Here is a 22,466-nt window from a genome sequence, read left to right as displayed (position 1 = left end):
GAATTCAAATTCTCATTGTCTCACCAGTCTCTTTGAACTTTACCTTTTAACAATGAAACCCCATTCATTGTACCAAATTTTATTAGTAATATAAACAGATTGCTTGGCAGCTGCTAAAAAGGCATCAAGTTTTCATCCCACTTCTTGAATACTGCATTCAAAAAATGCAAATACACTCTACCTCTCTGTCTACATCTCAAACTAGTACATATAAAGCACGCAGACGAGCTGACTTTAATCCAATTAAGACATACCCGCAGACTAAACCTCTATTTTAAAAGAAAAATATTTTCCAAATATTATATACATTAATAGCTTCATGACATGCAGTACAAGGTCTGGAGATGCTTAACATTAGATGGTCATGCATTCATGTTATACAAAGAATGTTTATCTCAACCTCTTTGAGTGATCCACAATTACTGGAAATGAACATAATAGTAGGAACGCTTCTGCAAAGAATGACAGGGCCTCTACATTCTCCAAACCTTTTCATATTAAACCTTATTTGTTTGACAAAAACAAGCTGTAGGTGCATATTCATGCATTGGGCAGATTAAATCACAAAATATGTTATTTGTGAACTGTACAACCATGATTGTTTTAACCCCAGTAATGAATACATTAATGACTACTCTAAAATTGCAACATTATTTGTCTACAGTGTAGTAGAGCCAATGTTCCAGCTTTGACAAATATCTAGTTCATGGTTCATGTTAATATTTTAAAGGTAATGTTTAGTTCTGGAAAGATTGTTCTTGTGAAGGTAAGGTAACTAAAATGCTGGGCTTTAGAGATTGCCAGAACACCTAAAAGAAAATGGCAGTTCAGGAGGTTACCCATGTTTGTTTAATCAAGTCAGAATAGGAAAGATCAAGCCATAAAACAGCAAATGGGCTTACTAAGCTGGGGAGTTGGAGATGTGATGCCTACACTACTTGCAAAGAAGAGCAGTCCAGAGAAATGTTTTGCTTTGGAGTTAAGAGTTAAATTAGTTTAAAAGCATTCAGTGAACCCTGAAAGGCCATGTTGTCATGGAAATGGATGGAGCTTAATAAGGTTCTTTGGTTTCAATTTATTGCAGTGTTCTTCAGCAGGTGAAGAGAACATACCAAAAGGGTGTTACTGTTAGCAGGCTCCAGGCAGTTAGGGCTTGAAGAAGCTCTGGGAGCCATCGGTGCAGCTGTTGGCTACAGTTAGCACCTCGTTTGCAGCTCACAGAGAAGTCCTGGGGAGCTGAGAAGGTGACAGAAGGTCACTGGTTCTGAGCCAGGCTGTTAGAGCTTAGAGAAGTCCTGGGAGCCACTTATAGCTCAGTGCAGCTGGGATACTAAAGTTCAAAGAAACCTGGGGCAGTGCTAGCTTAGTGAGGCTAGCAGTTTGTGAAAGAGCTGGAATTGTGTCAGTAATTCGAGGTGGAAATGCAGCTTTGTGAATCTGGTGGACCACAGTCTCAGGAGGAGAAATTGAACTATCAGAGGGTCAGCAGTCATTGAAGCAGCTGAGACAAAGCAGCTTTTGATAGAATTCAGAGGCTAAGGGTGGAATCATCCCAGATTTGCACTAAGTGCAGTAGCGGGTGGGAAAAAGGACATTTTACCCTTTGACCACAATGGCGGCTTTTCGCGCCATATCGTCCTATTCCTGGCATGTCCCGCCTCATTAATAATGCATTCCCGGGAAACACGCAGGGTCATTGGCAGGGCAGCCACTGATTCACCTGCCCCGCAATCACCTCAGGCCTTCAGTAAACCGGTTTAAAACCATATTTAAAGAACGGCCCTGAACAGAGCTACCACTCTTCAAGGGATAGGAAGTTGCTGCAGTGTCATGGCAGCCAAAGGGGGGAAACATGCTGTCCCCAAATTTAGCGACGCCTCCCTCGAGTACCTACTGGACACAGTAGAGGCCTGCCGTGAAGTCCTCTACTCCAGTTCTGGGCGAAGACCATCGAGCAAGGCTACCAATCCCGCATGGGAGGCAGTGGCAGCGGTGGTCAGCGCCAATGCCCTGCAAAAGAGGACAGTTACCCAGTTCAGAAAGAGGATGAATCACTCAACTGTTCCACCAGGATAAGTCACTCTTCTCATCACTCTCAACTCACACACTCACAAGCCCATCACACATCCACAGGGATCTCACTCACAGCCCCTTCAAGGGACATCACCATTCACTCTCTCACACACACCTTCATCTGCCCTGTGGATCATGTCCTCATCCCGTCCATGGCATCACTCACCATCCACACATGCCAGGCACCTTCTCACCTGGCCTGGCATGTGTCCTGCTTACACTCTGTCCATCTGTATTCATGCAAGACAAGCTGGCACACATCAAAAGGGAGAGGTCATAGACTGGTGGCGGAATGCCTGAAATCAAGGTCCTACCAGGCTTTGAAAATAGAGTCATCCAGCTGGCCGGCGACAATCTGGACCGTTCCTGTGCTAATGGCAATGTTGGCGGTGCTGAACCCAGTGAGGATCCAGCAGTGCAGCATCCATCAGACGGCTGTGCTGTGAGTCAGTTCCCCTGTTCCACAGTCCCCTGCCATGCACTAATTTTTTCTTGCTTTCGTAGGCACATCTGGGAAGCAGCCGAGGGGGTCCACAACCCAGATCCTCGACTCAAGCCCCAAAGACACCACAGAAGAAGAATCTGATGACACCCTCATTAAAGATCCATCACAGCGCTCACCCACACCCTCCACCGGAACAGAGACACACCTCTGTGGGACCTAGTTCTAGGGTAGCTTCAGGATCTAAATCTGGTGAGCATATCACACTGTCTGATCCACAGCAGGTGGCAGCAGGGACTTCCCAGGTTTCCAGGACTCGGAGGACTGCTAGAGGCCAGAAATCTGCTGAGTTCAAGTGAGATGAGGAGCCCCTGGACTCGGTCATACCTCAGTTGCTGTAGCTGCAAAAGCAAGCTAGGGAACATCAGGAAGGGATGTCCGCTGCACTCCTCAGACTGCAAGGCACAATGGAAAGGTCCGTCCATCTTCAGTCTGAGGTGATAGTGCCAGCATGCCAATGCACCGAGGTCATCATGGGGGATGGCGGCTGCCATGGAGACCTTGGTCCAGGATGTCGGTCCTGCACTGCTGCGCGGTCTGAAATCCATCGCTGACTCCATAGTTGGCCTCCAACAGTATCAATGTGAGAGGAGTGCGGGGCAGCTTGGTCTCACTCCAGCTTCCCCTTCTCCTCACAGAGTCAGTCGGGGGCTCTCGGGCAGCCATAGGGAGGAGGATCAGCAGGTGCATGCTCCAGGGCCATCTACCTAGGTGACTCCGGGAGTGACCGGCCTATCCGAAACTCCTGTCCCTGTGACCCCAGGAAGTCCAGCTCCACAGGCCAAAGCGGGTGCCACTGCCACAAAACAGGACCCAGAAAGCAGGCCGGACCCTCCAGGTCTCGACCCTCCACAGGATGCCCACCAGGATCATCACAGACAGGATGTAGCAGTCAGCAGGCTGCCTCCACCTCTGCTGTGGATTTCAGGGAGCACCAAGAGGTAGCGGCAGGGTTAGGAAGGTTAAGAAAATGTAGTTTCACCGCATGGGCATGGGTGTTAATCACTTGTACATAATGACCTATATTGTAAATAAACTCCCAACAATGTCAACCTGTCTATGGCTCCTTGTTATGATGAGCAGTGTCCATGTCAGTCTGAAGTGAAAGCTTGGTTCCTGCACAAGATAAAGGCAGGTGTCTCAGTCCAGTGCCTCACCCCTGTGCTTTGTGCAACATTCCAAGTACACGGATGGTGTGCCTCCACAATCACTGGATCCATCAGTCATGCCTGCACCTCGATGGTGCTCGTCATTGCTGCCAGAATGTCTTGGGCCAGCGGCACAAGAGTTCCCTCATTCTCTCTCTGTGCTCTCAGCACCTTTGAGGTGCGACTGGCCATCCATCTCATCAGCATTGTGTCCGGTGACAGTGTGACCCTGAAAGGTTTAGCTCACAAAGGATCAAAGGATGCCATAGGATCAGGAGAAGCTTCCCTGCTGCATCTCCATGATATGATCCTGTTCACAGAACACAATCAAGCTGCCATCATCCAGACAGGAATCAGACATTCACATAAGCTATGTGAGGATCTATGGAGTGTCTCCACTGCATGCCATCATCATCCTCCATTAATCTAGCGGCTATGAGGGCCTCCTGAGTGTGCCTGTCTCGTATGGACAATGCAATGACCTCATCACCATCACCCTCACCTCCGAGGGCCTCCTCATCCTCATCCACGCAATGTCCTCCTCATCGGAGGAGACCTCCAGCTCCTCCATCTCCTCCTCAGGCAGGTCCTTCCCCCCATTGCAGTGCCAGGTTGTAAAGGGCGCAGCAGGAAATGATGATGCATGATACCCTCTGTGGACTGTATTGCAGGGCTCCACAAGACCAGTCCAGGCACCGGAACCTCATCTTAAACATCCCAATTGTTTGGTCCACCAAACTGTGAGTTGCAGCATGAGCCTCATTGTACCTTCTCTCTGCTGCACTGTGAGGCTGCCACCTTGGTGTCATCAACCACATCCTCTGCGGGTAGCCCTCATCCCCAAGGAGCCATCCCTGCAGCCTCTGTGAACTCTGGAAGATATCAGGGATCCGAGACCTACTGAGAATGTCGGAGTGGTGCACACTCACTAGGAACCGTGCACAGACCTGCAGGAAGTGTTTGTTGTGGTCGCTGACCAGCTGAACATTCAATGAGTGGAAGCCCTTGTGGTTGATGTAGTTGACTGCTTGTTGCCATGGAGATCTAAGCGCCACGCGAGTGCAGTCGATGGCACCCTGCACCTGTGGAAAACCAGAGATCTGTGCAAATCCCAGCGCTCTTGCTTCCTGGTTTGCCTGATCCCAGTCGAAATGCACAAAGATGGGGGCCTCGTTGAATATGGCATCCATGACCTCCTGGATGCATGTGTGTGGAGGGTTGTGATATCCCACAGAGGTCACCTGTGGAGCCCTGGAAGTAGCCACCGGCATAAAAAATGAGCGCCGTGGTCACTTTCACAGCCACTGGCAGTGGATGCCCTCCAGATCCCTGTGGCGCCCAATCCTGCAGCAGGTGGCATATGTGACCGACCAGTTCCCTGGACACGCGCAGTCATTAGTGACACTGGTTCTTGATCATCTGCGGGAAGGACAAGCACCATCTGTAGACCCTGGGTTTAGCTAGGCGCCGGCCCATGACGGCTCAGTGTGGCTCTTCAGCGGCATCCGCAGAAGCCCCAGCCACCCCTTCTTCGTGAGGGTGCTGCTGCTCCCTCTGCCCAGCCAGGCGCCTCTGTCGCTGTCTTTTCCTTCAGCTCCACTCCCTGTAAGCCATGAGGCGCACAGCTAGTTCACCAGGCTCCATGCTCCTGCTGTGCTCCTCCTGCAGGATGAAAGAGAGACGCGTGGGTTAGCCTGAGTGTACTAAGACTGGTTAAGACTGAAGGCCCCTTAATGTATCCCAGAGAGTGCTGGCCACCACTTGGATGGCCAGGGTTTAGTGTGCTGCATGGCTGCCCGAAATCCCACCCACCTCCGCCCCACCCCACCTGATCGTTTGGCGGCAGCTTTGCCCACTGGACTCCATGCTGTGCTCTCACCTCAGGCGCAGGCGTTCTCCTAACCCACACTGTTAGCCTGAACCATGGGTCAGACTAGTCCAAATCTGAATCAAAACATTGCAAGGGGCTGTGAGTGCCTCCACCAGTGACTGCTCCATGACCAGCTTTCACAAGGAGATTGTACATCTTGCTCAGTCATCCAATTGCTCTGCAGTCCACTAAAATGCTCATTAGTTTGCAGTCTGTGCCCGAGGGGTGAAAAGTTCAGGAGCATTTTCTGGCAATTTCAATGCTTTTACATTGCTTGAGTGGGCAGATAAGCTAGAGGCCTGTCTCCAAGCAGGTCAACGTAGCAGCGCCTGAACTGTCTCAGCTGCAGAGGAATGCTCACTTATACATGGTTTCCCTAATGCGTGGCTGCTTCCCTCCCCCCACCCACTTGTGCACTACCATCAGACCATGCTGCCTTGCCCCCACCACCCCCCCTTGCCCCAACTGCAGTGCAGTCTTTGCCCTGACACCACATTGTCAGCCAGCCAGGAAAAAGTGGCTTGCCTGTGCCCTCGCCTGAATGTGTGGCGCGGCTTCCTTGAAGTCGAACGGGCGACCCTCACGAGCGCTGTACAATGTTAGTGTGCACTCAATTCCAAATTCCCCTCGAAGTTCAGCTTGCCAGGTGCACGCCTTTTAAATGCTATTGTGAAACATATCGTCGTGCCCGGATGATCCAGTGTTGGGGGATGATTCCAGTGGGCAGGCAAGATGATGAGATGCAAATGCATTGCAATTAGGTTCCTGATGTTGACCGGCGGCTAGGGCAGCACGCCATTGACGATGGAGCAGACGATCGCAAACTAGTTTCACGACAGCGTAAAACCAATTTTTGGCCTTCTCGCCATATTGTCCACTCATGCCCACCATGATGCCCAACGCCAACAGGGGCAGAAAATTCCAGCCTAAATCTTTGTAAGTGAAGAGTTGAAACCCCTCATGAGGGAGCCAAAGTTTTAACAAGATTTTATGACTCACAGCAGTCACTGACATTTGGGTGGGTTGCTGAGAAATCTGTGGGATCTGTCTTGGTCGCACCTGTTATTTAATGTGCAGTGTGATGTGTTCAACAACAGTTTGCCTATCAATTCATATTCACCTCACATTGTGTCTGAATGTTAGAGAATAATATAGATATTGTAATTGTTTTATTTTTCTGACTTTCTTTAGTAAAATTTATTTTGTTAGTTTAAGATCATGGAATCTTGAGGCTTTAATCTCCCAGTGGGTAACTGGGATTTCAAACTTTGTCTACTTTAAACAAAAAGTTACTGGTTCCTAACTGGATTGTAACACAACACACTGTGGCACAGTGAGGTAGAACCTGCATTTGTGCACTCCTAGTTGGTGATATATTTAGTGCTTTGTGTCACCTACAAGAAACACTGAGCACAGTCCTGGTTCTGCACAGGGAAGGAAAATCAGAGCCAACTCCTGATGTCCGTATCTTTAGCACTTTGGAACTAACTGGTTTCCTTCTACTTTTACATCTCGGGGAGATCATGGGAGACCTGATGAAACAGGAATAAATTCAAATACATAAAAATGGAATCAATGGAATTACTAAGATTTTAGCTTTAAAGCGTAGCATGCGTAACACATTAAACGTGTCCTTGACCATGGTTAGGTTGAAGTTATTTTGATATAATTAACCTTGTATTTAATATGTTGATTACCAGGCACACTCCAAGACTTGGCATATCTACAATGACCATTTCCGTGAATCTCAGCAAGGACATGTGTCAATTGCTTTGGCTTCTCATTGGGTTGGGCCAAAGAATGGGGACATTAACCCTGAAGCTGTGCAGCTTTGCCACTGCTCCATCAACTCTGTATTAGGCTGGTTCGCTAAACCGATATTCATAGATGGCGACTATCCAGCATGTATGAAGGATAACCTCAAATCTTTGCTGCCAGTTTTTAACGATGCAGAGAAATTGGAAATAAAGAAGACAGCTGACTTTTTTGCACTTTCATTTGGCCCACTGAGTTTTCGACTTTTGGACTCAAATCTGTTATTTAACCAATCAAAAAAATACCTTCTGAGACAGCTTCTCTATTGGATTCATTCAGAATACAACAATTCAAAGATATTCATTGTAGAAAATGGCTGGGATGACAGCAGCAGCAGTACGAAGACTGATGATGTTTATAATATGTATCCTTTAAAGAGATTTCTCATGGATGTGCTGAAAGGTAACATTTTTTCCCCCAATTTATGATATTTTAGAAGTTCTGACTTAAGTTTCATTTATAATATTTTAAAATGAACTATAACCATTATTAAATCTTTGCAACCAGAAAATAAATCAAATTTGATGCAAAATAGTTCACCTGCAAGAAAATCTGAACCCACTAGATTTCAAAACTCTCCATATTACCAGATCAAAGAAAGATTGAAAGAACTTGCATTTGTATAGCACCTTTCACAACCTCAGAATGTCCCAAAGTGCTCTACAGCCAAATAAAGTACGTTTGAAGTGTAGTCCCTGCTGTAATGTAGGAAATATGGCAGTCAATGAGCAATGAGGTAATGATCAAATAATCTGTATTTGAAATGTTGGTTGAGTGATAAACATTAGCCAGGGCACAAGAGAAAACTGCCCTACTCTTTTTCAAATAATGCCATGGGATCTTTGACATCCGTCCAAGAATCAAGGCTCTTTTAACTGTTAAACATCTGTTTAACGTTTCATCCATCAGGCAGCATCTCTGACAGTGTAGCTCTCCATCACTTGGGCGCCCAGGCCTCACCCGCCACCCGTAAAATTGCGGACAGGTTAGGGAAGGGTGGGCAGGGAATTTTACGAATCTTCCACCTGAAAACCTGCCAGCTGGGGTGTATAACATTTGCCTTCCGTTTCTGTGTTGTGATATTCAATGGTCCTAGTTATCTTTTCTCCTCCCTTTATTTAGCTCAATTGATCAGGATAATTTGAAAGTTACATCATGACCACAGCCAATTACCATTTGCCAAAGGAGATGCATTTCCACACGGGTAATATCAGTTTGTTCCCCTCAGGTAGGGGGGTAGATTCTTAACTTGCCACCTGGCAATATGGTTCCTCATAGAAACTAACTAATTTTCAATATTCATTAATTTCAGTGGAGCATGGTGTGGCGTCAGTTTCACACGCAAGCAGAGAGGTGAAAATCTGCCCCAGCACAGCGCAGGGCTCCATTGATTAACCTTGCTCAGAACTGCATTATGCAACTGCTCAAAACAGTCACTTCTGTGATGATGACCTAGTGACAGGACTCACACTGGAGCCGGGGAGTTTAAGTGGAACTTAATTAGTAGAAGTTCAGTTAAAAATAAACTTCTCATTAAAAGTAACATTAAACATCTTTACCTACTTTTGCTTCAGGTCAGCCTGAGACACCTCTCCAGCAGCTTCCCCAACCCCGCTTCCAAGCCCTAACGGAGCAGTACGCTGCCTCTACAAGGCCTGCGCTCTTGTTTTGATGCTACAGGCTCCAGAACCTGCCCAAATTATTTAAATGACATTTTCCCAGGGATTTGGATACAACGGCAGGTGGAAGTTTCATTGGTGGTGCAATAATAATAGGGCTGGTGGTTTGGTAGCTTTTTAGTGAGTGCCCTGGGGTGCTAGACAAGGAGAAGCAGAGAGAGGGACAGAGATAGAAAGCGAGGGGGGTTGTGGGGGTGGGGGGGGGGTGGGGTGGAAGCATAGTAAAGCACCCTGTCAAGGCAACATGAATGGCTGCATTGTATCAATTTATGTACCAGTGTGTAAACAGGGGCAGCCAAAGCCAGGCTGAGTAAAGGTGAAACATAGGGCTGGATTTCACAGGGGGCACATAGCCTGCCAGCCTCCTCAGCCCATTATAAGAGTTGACCGGCATCTGACGCACCTCAAACAAGCTGGCCCCACAGCCATGGCATGCTGCCAGCAGACTAAACAGGCTAAGAGTGCAACTTCCACCCCTCAGTGGGAGGAAGTCCCACCCTAGCAGTCCCAGCAGTGCCAGAAACCAGTAGTGGGCACTGTTGGAACTGCAGGCAGGCCTGCACAGAACTTTGATGGATTCGAGAACCAGGGAAGCCCCTTGCTTTTAGGGTGGGAAGCAATTGGGCAGCCTAGGGAGGGGGGAGGGGGGGTGGGCAGGTGGATATTCGGGCCCCAGACAGGGAGGAAGAAAGGGAGAGTAACATCTTAGGGGGGGTGCCCTGAATTTTCACAGGGCACCCCTCCCAAAGCCGTTCCTCCCCTCCCTGTTAACCGCTTGTATTTAAAAAATGGCCTACCCACTTCCACCTGCCTGCCCACGCAAACCATGTTATGGCATGGGCAGTGTAATATTTGGGACAACTGGCTTGGTGGCAAGCTCAATTGACTGTTATCCAGAAGGAAAAAACAGTTTAGATCAGTACTCTGCAAACTGGAGGAACAGCACCTCATCTTCCGACTAGGCACTTTATAGCCTTTCGGACTGAATATTGAGTTCAACAACTTTAGATCATGAACTCTCTCCTCCGTCCCCACCCCCTTTCTGATCTCCCTTTTTCCAATAATTTATATAGATTTTTCTTTTCCCACCTATTTCCATTATTTTTAAATGTATTTCCATCCATTGTTTTATCTCTACCTTTTAGCCTTTTTCGATTCCTTCACCCCACCCCACCCCCCACTAGGCTATCTGTCCCTTGCTCGTCCTGCTTTCTACCCTTAATGTCACCATTAGCACATTTCTTAGCTAATATCAGCACCGTCAACACCTCTTTGTTCTTTTGTCTATGACATCTTTTGGCAATCTCCACTCATCACTGGCCCTCTATTCAGCTCTACCAGTCCCACCCCCCCCTTAAACCAGCTTATATTTCACCTCTCTTCTATTTTTCCTTAGTTCTGTTGAAGAGTCATACGGACTCGAAATGTTAACTGTATTCCTCTCCGCAGATGCTGTGAGACCTGCTGAGTTTTTCCAGGTATTTTGTTTTTGTCTCTTATTTTCCAGTTTTTATTGGTGTTCCATTTTAAGGTATACAAGGCCAGTTTGGACCAGGATTCTTATTTCCCAGTTTTTACTGTTTTTGCGTTCTGGGTATTTATTTAAAAATGGCTGATGGGCTGCCAATTTCGGCACCTGCCCACCTACCGTATTATGGGGGTCAGCTCAGGGGTGGGCGGGAAAGTGATGGTCTTGCTACCCCTCATATCTTACATGCACCCAAAAAAACACAAGGAACACCGATGGGATGCATGGGAAAATAAGAGGCAGGAAAAAAACTATAAAGTAGGAGTGACTTTGGTGAATCTTGTGTGGTGAAAGTGCTGCTTCTGTCAGTGTAATCATACAAATAATTAAATTCGTTTTTGATAAGGGTTTCTGTGCACAGAGGTGGTTAGAATATGGAATTTTCTTCAATTCTAATAACTCCCACTGTCGCTCTTTCAATAAATATAGAACATGAAAAGCCTGTTGGATATACATTTGCTTGCACTAGAGTCCATGTGATTTATCTAGGGGACAATTTTCCCCATGTCGGGCGGGCCGGTCAAGAGCGGGTGCAGGCTGGCGCGGACCCGATTGCTGCCTGTGATGAGGTCCACGCCGCCATTTTACGCAGGTGGGCCAATTATACTTCACGACTCCCGTGCTTAGCGGGAGTAGGCGGGCGGCGGCGGGCGCGCTCAGCCTACCGGGTCCAATGGTGACCTAGCAGCCTGTATAAAGGAAGGCCTACAGCTGCTCACAATGGCTGGGAGAAGGGCTCTGCAGAGGGGCAATGTTGGTGACGCAAGTCAGGAGGGTGGGCCATCGGGGTAGGCCAGGCTGGAGGGTAGGCTATCAGGGCAGGCCAGGCTGGAGGATAGGCCAGTGGGGCAGTGTGCCCCTCGTTTCTCTGACGATTGCCTAGCTGCCCTCCTGAAGGAGGTGGCAGCGCAGCGGGAGGTCCTTCTTCTGAGGGGCGGGAGGCGGAGGACCCCCCACCTGACCAAACGTGCGTGGGAGGAGGTGGCTGAGAGAGTATGAGCTCCCATGTGGTGCGGTGCACATGGCTCCAGTGTCGCAAAAGGATCAATGATCTCCTGCGCTCAAGAAGGTTGAGTACCACGTTGGCTGAAGTCACTTAATGCAGCTGTCACCCTTTCCTCCAAACCTCCCCCTCCCCCCAACACACCCGGCAACTTTTAGTACAGTAACGTCATTGAATCCCTCACGGCATGGATCGCTCACTGGGTGAGCCAGCAGAGATTGCCCATGCCCAGTTCACCCTGAGGGGGTTGAGCTAGGATGTGTTCTGCATCCACAGCATGTGTGACACTGACACCCAGAGTATAGAATGGGGGTGAAAGTCAAGGATCTGCACATAGGCAGAGAGCTGGAACTGGGAAGCATGTCAAAGTCAGAGTGCTAACATGCTGGGAGGGGAGCTTCCAGTTGGCGGGGCACCAATCTATCTGCTGCTCTTTGCGCTCCACTTGCTTGTGCCTCCTTGCTTAGCAAAGTAACACCTTGTGGTGCCACATGTGAAGGAGGCAGCATTTGGCCAATGGCGGGGTGGGGGTGGGGGTCAGCCCTGGCTTCTTTGTGTGAGTGTGCGGCAGCTATGGGGTGACGAAGAACTGGTGTCCTGCAATGTCCCACTCTGGCTGGGTTGGCAGGGATGCGATGGGAATTCAGGTACAGGCTGGACTAATCAATGCTCCTCTCTCCTTTTCAGGAAAAGACTGCGCACAATTCCACAGAACGGTTGCGGACTGGCGGAGGGCAGGGCCAGTTGGCCATCCTTACGGCTTTCGAGCAGCAGGCCATGGACCTTGAGAGGTGCCATGCCCCCAGGTACACCAGTGTCGGTGAGGCTGGGGTGACATGGGGAGGTATGTTTGGCAAGGACTCAGGTCACCATGTGTGTCCCAGCAGCCATGGCACTGCTGAATACTCCATGACTGAAGTTAGCAACATGGTCTTACCCTTGATTATGGAAGAATGAGCGCATAATGATCCAAGGGAGTGGCATGCAAGTTGACATTGTCTGCACTGTAACTAATCAAATGCCCTTTTTCTTCCTTTCAGCATCACCGGAGCAAGGCTGGGAGGAGGAGACAGAGGGCCCACCTCTCACACCTGAAACCCCTGAGCAAATACACTCTCCAGCGTCACACCATCTCAGCCAGGCAGGCACCAGTGCAGATACTAGCACCTCGGTGGGAATCAGATCTTCAGCTAGTGTACCGGGGCATGGTGGTGAGGGCACTTCACACTCGCTTGAGGTGCGGGCAGAGACAGAGAGTGCCCAGGGCGCCGGCAGTCGGAGGACTGCTGGGGACCAGGTACTTGTTCGGTTGGTAGCTGATGATGTGCCTTTGGAATTGTCCATGAGGCAGCAGTTGCTGGAAGTGCAGCAGGGTATGTGGGACGATCTGGCGGAGATACATGAGGCTATGCGTGGCATGGTGCCCGTGCTGGAGGAGTCCATGCGGAGCATCATCGATGCAATGAGCCTTATGACTGAGCACCATGCTCCATCCATGGAGAGAGTGGTGACTCTCATGGAGAGGCTCCTCCAGGAGAACAATCAAGTCTTCCTGGGGTTGTGTTCGGACCAGCAAGCCCTCACAGCGGCATTGGCCATAGCTGGTCAATGCCAGTGTGGGAGATGGTCTGGGCACCAAGTATCCTAGCTCGGTGCCCATCCATCTACGGTGTTCAGGGAGGTCCAAAGCGACCTGACGTCAGCAGCTGTGTGTCATCTCTGCGGGCTCCTCAGGGCACTCCTGATGAGGGCAGCAGCTCCTCCGTCCCTCTGCCAGTGACCATGGCATCCAAACAGGCTGCGGCGACTGGGGAGATGCCAGCCGTGGAACTGGCCGCTCCCTCCCAGGCGGGGCCATCAAATGCTCTGCAGGCCAGAGGACATCCGCCAAGGTCATGGAGGCCAACAATACAGCACAGTAAACAGGCTGTCTCAGATGCCAGTGCCAGAGAGGGGACAGCACCTAAACGTAGCACCCATAAGCGTAAATTTAAGGCACCTTAGGCACACGACGGGTTTCTCACTGGTGCTTTTATGTTGGCCCATAGTGCTTAGTCAAAGACTTGGTGTGATGTGCAACACCGTTTTTGTTTTGCTTTATGAATTTACTTTGGTTTACTCAATAAAGTTTGACATGTTGCCATATCTCAGGGTGATTCCTTACTTCTGCAGGTGTATGGTAAGCCATGATGTTATAAATGAGTTGTCTGACATTGAGCTTTATTGACAAGGGCCTCAGTTAATGTTCCTATCCAGGCAGATTTAGCGCTCAGGTATCGACTGTGGAGCCTGCAGCCTTGGCGTGTGTTGAAGGTCCATCTGTGGTGTGCTAGCTGCAGGTTCATTGGATTAAAGCCTCCCGGGTGTCCCTGCCTCCCTGGAGTATGCCCGGGTCAGCGTCTACCCCCTCAGCATTCTCCTGTGCATGCTCATCCTTGGATTCACTGCTGGACTCATTGTGTGCAGCCACAGAAACTGCGTCGACGTCTTCATCGTCCACTGCGTCCCCCCTTTCCAGCGCAAGATTGTGGAGAGCGCAGCATGGAACCACTATCAGCGAGGCACGATCTAGCGGGTACTGGAGTGCGCACCCTGAACGGTCCAGGCATCGGAAGCACATCTTGAGAAGACCGATGGCTCTCTCCACCACAGCCCTTGTGGAGGCGCGGCTCCTATTGTAGCGCTGCTCAGCTTCTGTTCTTGGATGGTGGAGAGGCATAATGAGCCACCTTCTGAGGGGATAGCCCTTGTCACCCAACAGCCATCCATCCAGCTGGGCTCTGGCACTGAAGAGCCCCGGCACCTGGGAATATCTGAGTATGTAAGCGTTGTGGGAGCTGCCTGGGTACCTTGCACAGACTTGTAGAATCAGCATCCTGTGATCACACACTATCTGCACGTTCATGGAGTGGAAGCCCTTCCTGTTGACGAAGGCACCGGGCTCACCTGCTGGCACCTTGATGGCTACATGTGTACAGTCTATTGCACCCTGGACACGGGGGAAGCCAGCAATGGCCGCGAAGCCTCTGGCTCGCTGTGTCTGGCTTGCCTGGTCCCAGCGGTAGTGGATGAAAGTCAATGCACGTCTGAATAGAGCATCTGTCACCTGCTTGACACAAGTGTGGACAGCTGATTGGGAGACACCGCAAAGATCACCCACCGACCCCTAGAAAGAGCCAGATGCATAGAAGTTAAGGGCAGCTGTGACCTTCAGAGCCACTGGCATGGGGAGCCCACCCACACAGTTAGCTGAGATCTCGGGGCCTATCATCTGACAGATGGAGGTGACTGTCTCCATTGAGAGACAGAGTCCTTCAGCACTGGACCTCAGACATACTGAGGTAGCTGCTTCGCCACCTGTATACCCTGGCAGCAGGATATTGGCGACTTCTGCGGTCCCTTCTGCCTTGCACTTCCTATTGGCCCTGGACTCCTTGTGCCTACGCCTCTCCTCCCAAAGGTGGCTCCCCTGGAGGCTGAATGTGGACTCCTGGCCTCCTCCCCCTTCTGGCACTCCCTTCCTCCTCAGAGGAGATCACAACTCCCATTCCCAGGCTAAGGGAAGGCTTCCTGAAAGCTGCAGGCCCCAGAAATGATTTCTACTGTAGAGTCCTGACCAAGGCCTTTTCTCCTGTCCTAGCAGCTGGTATGAGTTTTGAAGTCTTCCTGCTCACTCAGGCAAGTAAAAGTTACATTCACACTTAAATACCTCAAACATCACATTCACGACCCCACTGACCCCTCTTATTTCGCCCATGGATGAGGTTTATATGAATGTCTCCTACCCGTCTGCCTGTTGCGCCCGTGCGATGTCCTGAAGATGGCATGGGCTATGAAAAATTGAGATCAACTGCTGCCTCAAGGGCCTTAACTGGCCTTGATGGTGGGCGCGCATCTGAACTTATAGCGCAGCCGCCTCCCCAGCTATCGTGATGGCGTGCGGTGACGTCGGGACCCTCGCCCGGCATCACCACGTATCATTTTATGCTCGGGCATGCAGGGCCCACCCCCGCACACCAGCAGGAAAATTCTGGTCCTGAACACTCTATTTCTGGTTATTACAAGAGTAAGGACTAAAAAAACATTTATTATTTTACAAAAATGATCTTACAACAGCTCAGGAAAGAATTTTGATCAACAGGGGCATTTATATACTCTGAGCTGGAATGCAATCCATGCTCAAGGCCTGGAGTGGGATCTGAACCCAGCAACTTGCGATTCAAGAGTGCTCCCAGCTAAGCCATGGCTGTCACCTAAATGTTACTAATCAATTCCTACAGACTGACATCCAAATTGAAATAATTGGTTTCCCTTATGTTATGTTAATTACAGTGGTGCAGGTCCATGAGGAGCTGTTCAAGGAGAGTGGGAGGAGATATGGAGCTTGAGCCAAAGTCTAAGAGTCACAGCTCAAGTGATTGCATGCTGCAATGCTGCATACTATACCCCTTCTAGGTTACATCACAGGAGAGGTTGCTCTGCCACTAACACCCTCTGCTGCATGTTTTGTAAATATGTCCCTGTGATCGAAGTATGCAGTAAGGTACCAGAACCACCATTTGAAGAGAAACAAACAGTTGATGAATATCTTGGTGGTCAGTGGTGTAAAGGGATTGGAAATTTCTAAATAGGCTCAAAATAAGCTCCTATTTCACTGATGATGCATGTTGATGTATATTTGTTGCTAACAAAAAAACCTCATCAAAATTTCAAACTTAGCTGTTTTGCTATTTCCTGTGAATTTGTAATTGTTGTTTGTCCTTGAACTATTTTGTTTATTCTTTCTCAGGGTGTGGGCATTACTGGCTAGGCCAGCATTTATTGCCCACTTAAATGCCGTTGAATAGATGGGGGCTTGTCACCTTGAACTGCTGCAGCCCAACTGGTGTAGGTACCCCCATTGTACTGTTAGGAAAGGAGTTCCAATTTGATCCAGTGACAGTGAAGGAACAGCGATGTAGTTTCAAGTCAGGATGGTGTGAGGCTTGGAGGGGAATTTGCAGGCGGTGCTGTTCAAATGCCTATACTGCTCCTGTCCTTCAAGGTCGCAGAGGTTGCAAGTTTGGAAGGTGCTGTCAAAGGAGCCTTGGTGAGTTGCTGCAGTGCACCCTGTAGATGGTACACACTGCTGCCTAGTCAGTGGTGGAGGGAGTGAATGTGTAAGGTGGGTTGCCAATCAAGCAGGCTGATTTGTCCTGGATAGTGTCAGGCTTCATGAGTGTTGTGGCAGCTGCACTCATCCAGGTAAATAGATAGTATTCCATCACACTCCTGACTTGTGCCTTGTAGTTGGTGGACAAGTTTTGGAGGGTCAGGAGGTGAATTACTACCACAGAATTCCCAGCCTCTGGCCTGCTCTTGTAGTCACAGTATTTATATGGCTGGTCCAGCTTAGTTTCTGGTCAATGGTAACCTCCAGGTTGTTGATAGAGGGCAATTCAGCAATGGTAATGCCTTTTTAATGTCAAGGGGCAATGGTTGGATTCTCTGTCATCGGGGATGTTCATTGCCTGGCACTTCTGTGGCGCAACTGTTGCTTGCTGCTTGTCAGCCCAATTTTGAATGTTGTCCAGGTCTTGCTGCACTTGGACATGGACTGCTTCAGCACCTGAGGAGTTGCAAATGGTGCTGAATATTGTGCAATCATCAGCGAACATCCCCACTTCTGAAATTATGATGGAAGGGAGATCATTGATGAAGCAGCTGAAGATGGTTGGGCCGAGGACACTACCCTGAGGAACTCCTGCAGTGATGTCCTGGAGCTGAGATGACTGACCTCCAACAACCACAACCATCTTCCTTTGTGCTAGATATGACTCCAACCAGCAGAGAGTTTCTCCCCTGATTCCCATTGACTCCAGTTTTGCAAGGGTTCCTTGGTGCCAACTCAGTCAAATGCTGCCCTTGATGTCAAAAGCAGTCGCTCTCACCTTACCTCGAGAGTTCAGCTCTTTTGTCCATATTTGAACCAAGGCTGTAATGAGGTCAGGAGCTGAGTGGCCCCAGCAGAACCCAAACAGCATCAGTGAGCAAGTGCTTGCTAAGCAAGGGCCACTTGATAGCACTGTTGATTATCCCTTCCATCACTTTATGATGAGCGAGAGTAGACTTATGGGGCAGTAACCGGCCAGATTACATTTGTCCTGACTTTTGTGGACAGGACATACCTGGGCAATTTTCCACATTGCAGGGTAGATGCCAGTGTTGTAGCTGTACTGGAACAGCTTGGCTAGGAGCATGGCAAGTTCTGGAGCACAAGTCTTTAGTATTATTGCCAGAATGTTTTCAGCCCATAGACTTTGCAGTATCCAGTGCCTTCAGCCATTTCTTGATATCACGTGGAGCGAAATGAATTGGCTGAAGACTGGCATCTGTGATGCTGGGGACCTCACGAGCAGGTAGATCATCCAATCGGCACTTCTAGTTGAAGATTGTTGTAAATGCTTCAGCCTTGTCTTTTGCACTGATGTGCTGGGCTCCCCCATCATTGAGGATGGGGATATTTGTGGACCTGCCTCCTCTTGTTAGCTGCTTAATTGTCCACCACCATTCATGGCTGGATGTGGCAGGACTGCAGAAATTAGATCTCACCCATTGGTTGTAGTATCGCTTACCTCTTCCGCTGTTTGGCAAGCAAGTGGTCCTGTGTTGTAGCTTCACCAGGTTGACACTTCATTTTTAGGTACGCCTGGTGCTGCTCCTGGCATGCCCTCCTGCACTCTTCATTGAACCAGGGCTGATCCCCTGGCTTGGTGGTAATGGTAGAGTGGAGGATATGCCATGCCATGAGGTTACAAATTGTGGCTGTATACAATTCTGCTGTTGTTGATGGCCCATAGTGCCTCATGGAGTTGCTAGATCTGTTTGAGATCTATCCTAATGGTGGCAGTGGCACACATTAGGATGGAGGGTATCCTCAATGTGAAGTTGAGACTTTGTCTCCACAAGGGCAGTGCAATGGGAACTCCTACCAGTGCTGTCATCGACAAATATATCTGTGACATACTAATACTGTTATGGGCAAATACACCTGTGACAGGTAGATTGGTGAGGACAAGGCCAAGTAGGTTTTTCCCTCTTGTTGGTTCCCTCACCACCTGCTGCAGACCCAGTCTCGCAGCTCCTTTTGGACTCAGCCAGAAGTGGTGCTACCAGGTACTTCTGGTGATAGATATTGATGTCTCCCACCCAGAGTACATTCAGTGTCCTTGCTAGCCTCAGTGCTTTCTTCAAGTGGTGTTCAACATGGAGGAATACTGATTCATCAGCTGAGCAGGAGGTTGTGGGGAGTTGGTAGGTGGTAACCAGCAGGAGATTTCCTTGCCTATGTTTGACCTTATGCCATGAGACTTCATGGGGTCCAGAGTCGATGTTGAAGACTCCCAGGGCAACTCCCTCCTAACTGCATCCCTGGTGGTGTCTGGGACATCTGTAAGGTGTGAGTCCATAACTATGTCATCCTGTTGCTTGAAAGGTCTACAGGAACAGCTCTCCCAATTTTGGCACAAGCCCCCAGAAGTTAGTAAGGAGGACTTTGCAGTGTCAACAGGACTGGGTTTGCTGCTGTCATTTCCAAGGGTGCCTCAGTTGGTGTAAGGTGATTCATCCGATTTCATTCCGTATCAACTTTCTGTAGGCTCAAACAACTGAGTGGCTTGCTTGGCTAGTTTAAGAGTCAACCACATTGCTGTGTGTCTGGAGTCACATATAGGCCTGACCAAGTAAGGACAGTAGATTTCCTTTCCTAAAGGGCATTAGTGAACCAAATGGGTTTTTATTTCAATGGTTTCATGGTCACTATTGCTGAAACTAACTTTGAATTTCAGATTTATTAATTGAATTTAAATTCCACCAGCTGCCACGGTGAGATTTGAACTCGTGCCCCCAGAGCATTGGCCGCATTATTGGAGCATTATCAGTCCGGTGACATTACCACTATGCCACTGCCTCCCCTTTAGATGTGGATGAAGATCAAACAGTTTCAAATTATTGTTCTCCATATAATACTTATATGTTTTTTGAGTGGTAACTTGAATTTTGAATATCATAGTAATGTCCATTTTGATGAGGCTCATTATTATTTTCTCACAAAATGGTGCAGAAACATTATTGAAAGGTTGTATTGCCAGTGTTGCTTGATAGACATTTTTCCATCAACAGGAATAAAAAAGTAAAATTCAAACTATTTGTGATTTTGCACTTATATGTGAGCTAGAAAAATAGTTTATCTGGAGAGACAAACAAAAATGCTGCATTAAAGTTCGAATCAACATGCACATATGGATATGTTACAATGTGTTGCCAATTTTTAAAAAAAGTCCATCAAATAATTCACAAGCTGTGAAATCTTGTCACTAAGTAATGATTTTTTTTTCTCTGATAGAGAGCTGTTCTCTTTCAAAGAATACTGGGCAACCAATTAACCATCCAAGCTCTTGAAGTATTTCTCTAATTCCAATTTGTGAAATTTTTTGATAGCTATCATTCGTGATGAAGTATTCAGGATACTCAAATTTAGCCTCTTCTGCCTTCATAATATTAAGCATTGTTAGATGAACGGATCAAAAATCTAATCTGATTATCTGTCATGTATTAGGAAATGTTGACTTCCAATTGAAGAACATGATTCTTTAAAAGCACACTTACCTCAACCTTTAAGCATTAAATGTAAATAAAAAGGTTTGAATCCCAACCATAGCAGAAGTTGGTAACCCAATTTCTCTTAAGGGTTAAATTTTGCTTGTATTTGCTAGGGTGTACATTTTTAAAACCATCAAATACTGTATTTATAGTAGTTTTCTAGCTGATTCCCATAATAAGTTTTGCTGTGGCCCAATCGGTAGCACTCTTGCCTCTAAGTCAGAAAGTTGTGTGGTCAAGTCTCACTTTAGTACTTGAGCATAAAAGTCTAAAGTGACACCCCAGGATGGTGCTGCACTGTTGGAGGTCCAGTCTTTTGGATGACATATTGAACCAAGGCCCTGTCCTCCCTCTCAGGTGGATGCAAAATATCCCATGACAGTATTTCAAAGAGCAGGAGAGTTATCCCTGGTGACCTGGACAATACTTATTCCTCAACCCATATCATTAAAACAGATAATCCGGTCATTATCACATTGCTGTTGGTGGGATCTTGCTATGTGCAACTTGGCTGCTGTATTTCCTGCATTGATTTGGACCAATTTTAAGTTAGAGAGAACTAAACTAGACTAAAAATCTAATGATCGAATTTCCCTATTGATCAATAATAGAAATGTATGTGGTGAAATAGTTGATACCTTTGCATTATAAGAAAAGGCTGTTTGATGAATTCCATTTAATTCAGCAATTGTATGCAAAATAAAGTAAATCCACTAGTGGTTTTGGTGCTTTCATAGACAGTAACTACACTTCAAAAAGTACTTAATTGGCTTTAAAATGCTTTGGGACAACTTGGTAGTCATTAACAAGCTGCCTATTTTTGCAATGCAATTTGATGCAGCAAAACAGTCCTGGAAGATAAATGTTTCCCTGTAAAGTATATACATTCCGCACGCCACGTCAATATGAAACTTCAGTGTTAACATTTTTGGCACTTGTACTTTCACAGCAATTAAGTATGATGGAGTTGATGTCATTGGATACACAGCCTGGTCTCTGGTAGATGGCTTTGAATGGGATACTGGTTACAGTACCCGACGAGGATTGTTTTACATTGACTTTCAAAGCAAGGAGAAGGAGAGGATGCCAAAATCATCTGCTTTTTTCTATCGGCAAGTGATAGAAGACAATGGATTCCCATCTGTACCAGAAAGCAAACCTATTACAGGAACCTTCCCCTACAGTTTTGCATGGGGCATTTCTGAGGATGTTGTACAGGTATTTTTTTTAACTTCTTAAAGAATTAAAGCCATTATTTGGTTAACACAATATATAAGTTTGTCAACAAACAATTAACTATGATTATAATGTCTAAATCAGTCTCACCCCTCCTCATGTGAGGATTTTCCTTTGTTTACAATCTTTTCTTGAATTTTGACATTTTCCAACGATTGCAAAACATTCTGCACCACATAAGTTACTGTATTGTTGGATTCTCTACATATATGTTGCCAGTTTTCTGCATCACATGCCCCATCCTAACTTCAAAAATCATTTTCCACGTATTATTTCACAAACATTGCTACTATTAAATAATTTAGGTTTCTTCAAACTTCTAAGTGGCATCAAAAGACATCTGTTGTGAGGAAAATCCTTTTTAACCAGAGTATGGCAAATTTTGAGGTGGTCAAATATTTTTTGTTTTCATTTAAATATCGAATAGATCATTTTATGTGATGAGGCAGGCTTTTACTGTAACTTTAGGGAAATGTGACTTGAATTCCAATTATTTTTCCATGGAACAACTATGTTAGTTAATATGCAACTGTCTGAGATTGCCAGGAGATAGGTTCATTGCTCTATGTTTAGAAGTGATATTCTGGGACAAAATTAATTGTTACAGTGCAGAAGGAGGCCATTCGGCCCATTGTGTCTGCACAGGCTTACCGAATGAGCAACTCACCTAGCACCAAGCCCCCGCATTCTTGCTGTAACCCTGTACATTCTTCCTTTACAGATAATGGTCTAATTCCCTTTTGAATGCTTCACTTGGACCTGCCTCCACCACACTCTCAGGCAGAGCATTCCAGACCTTAACACTCGCTGAGTAATATCACTATTGCTTCTTTTATTAATTACTTTAGATCTGTACCCTCTCATTCTCGATCCTTTCACAAATGGGAACATGTTTGTCCCTATCTACTCTGTCCAGGCCCCTCATGATTTTGAATACCTCTATCAAATCTCCTTTCAGCCTTCTTTTCTCTA

General features: G+C 47.4%; 1 protein-coding gene across 1 annotated transcript in view; it reads left to right on the top strand.

The window, feature by feature from the left end:
• The window catches only part of kl (klotho), a 118,538-nt gene that overhangs the window by 45,670 nt on the left and 50,402 nt on the right, over positions 1–22,466 (top strand). The window contains exons 2-3 of the mRNA XM_078545337.1: positions 7,294–7,810; positions 21,208–21,476. Coding sequence (XP_078401463.1) covers positions 7,294–7,810; positions 21,208–21,476 — 786 coding nt within the window. The remainder of the gene's footprint in view (positions 1–7,293; positions 7,811–21,207; positions 21,477–22,466) is intronic.

The sequence above is a fragment of the Cetorhinus maximus genome, chromosome 7, assembly GCF_964194155.1.
Source record: "Cetorhinus maximus chromosome 7, sCetMax3.hap1.1, whole genome shotgun sequence".
Classification (NCBI taxonomy): Eukaryota; Metazoa; Chordata; class Chondrichthyes; order Lamniformes; family Cetorhinidae; genus Cetorhinus; species Cetorhinus maximus.
Note: the sequence above shows the minus strand (reverse complement) of the source record. Positions and strands in the feature narration are given on the sequence as shown.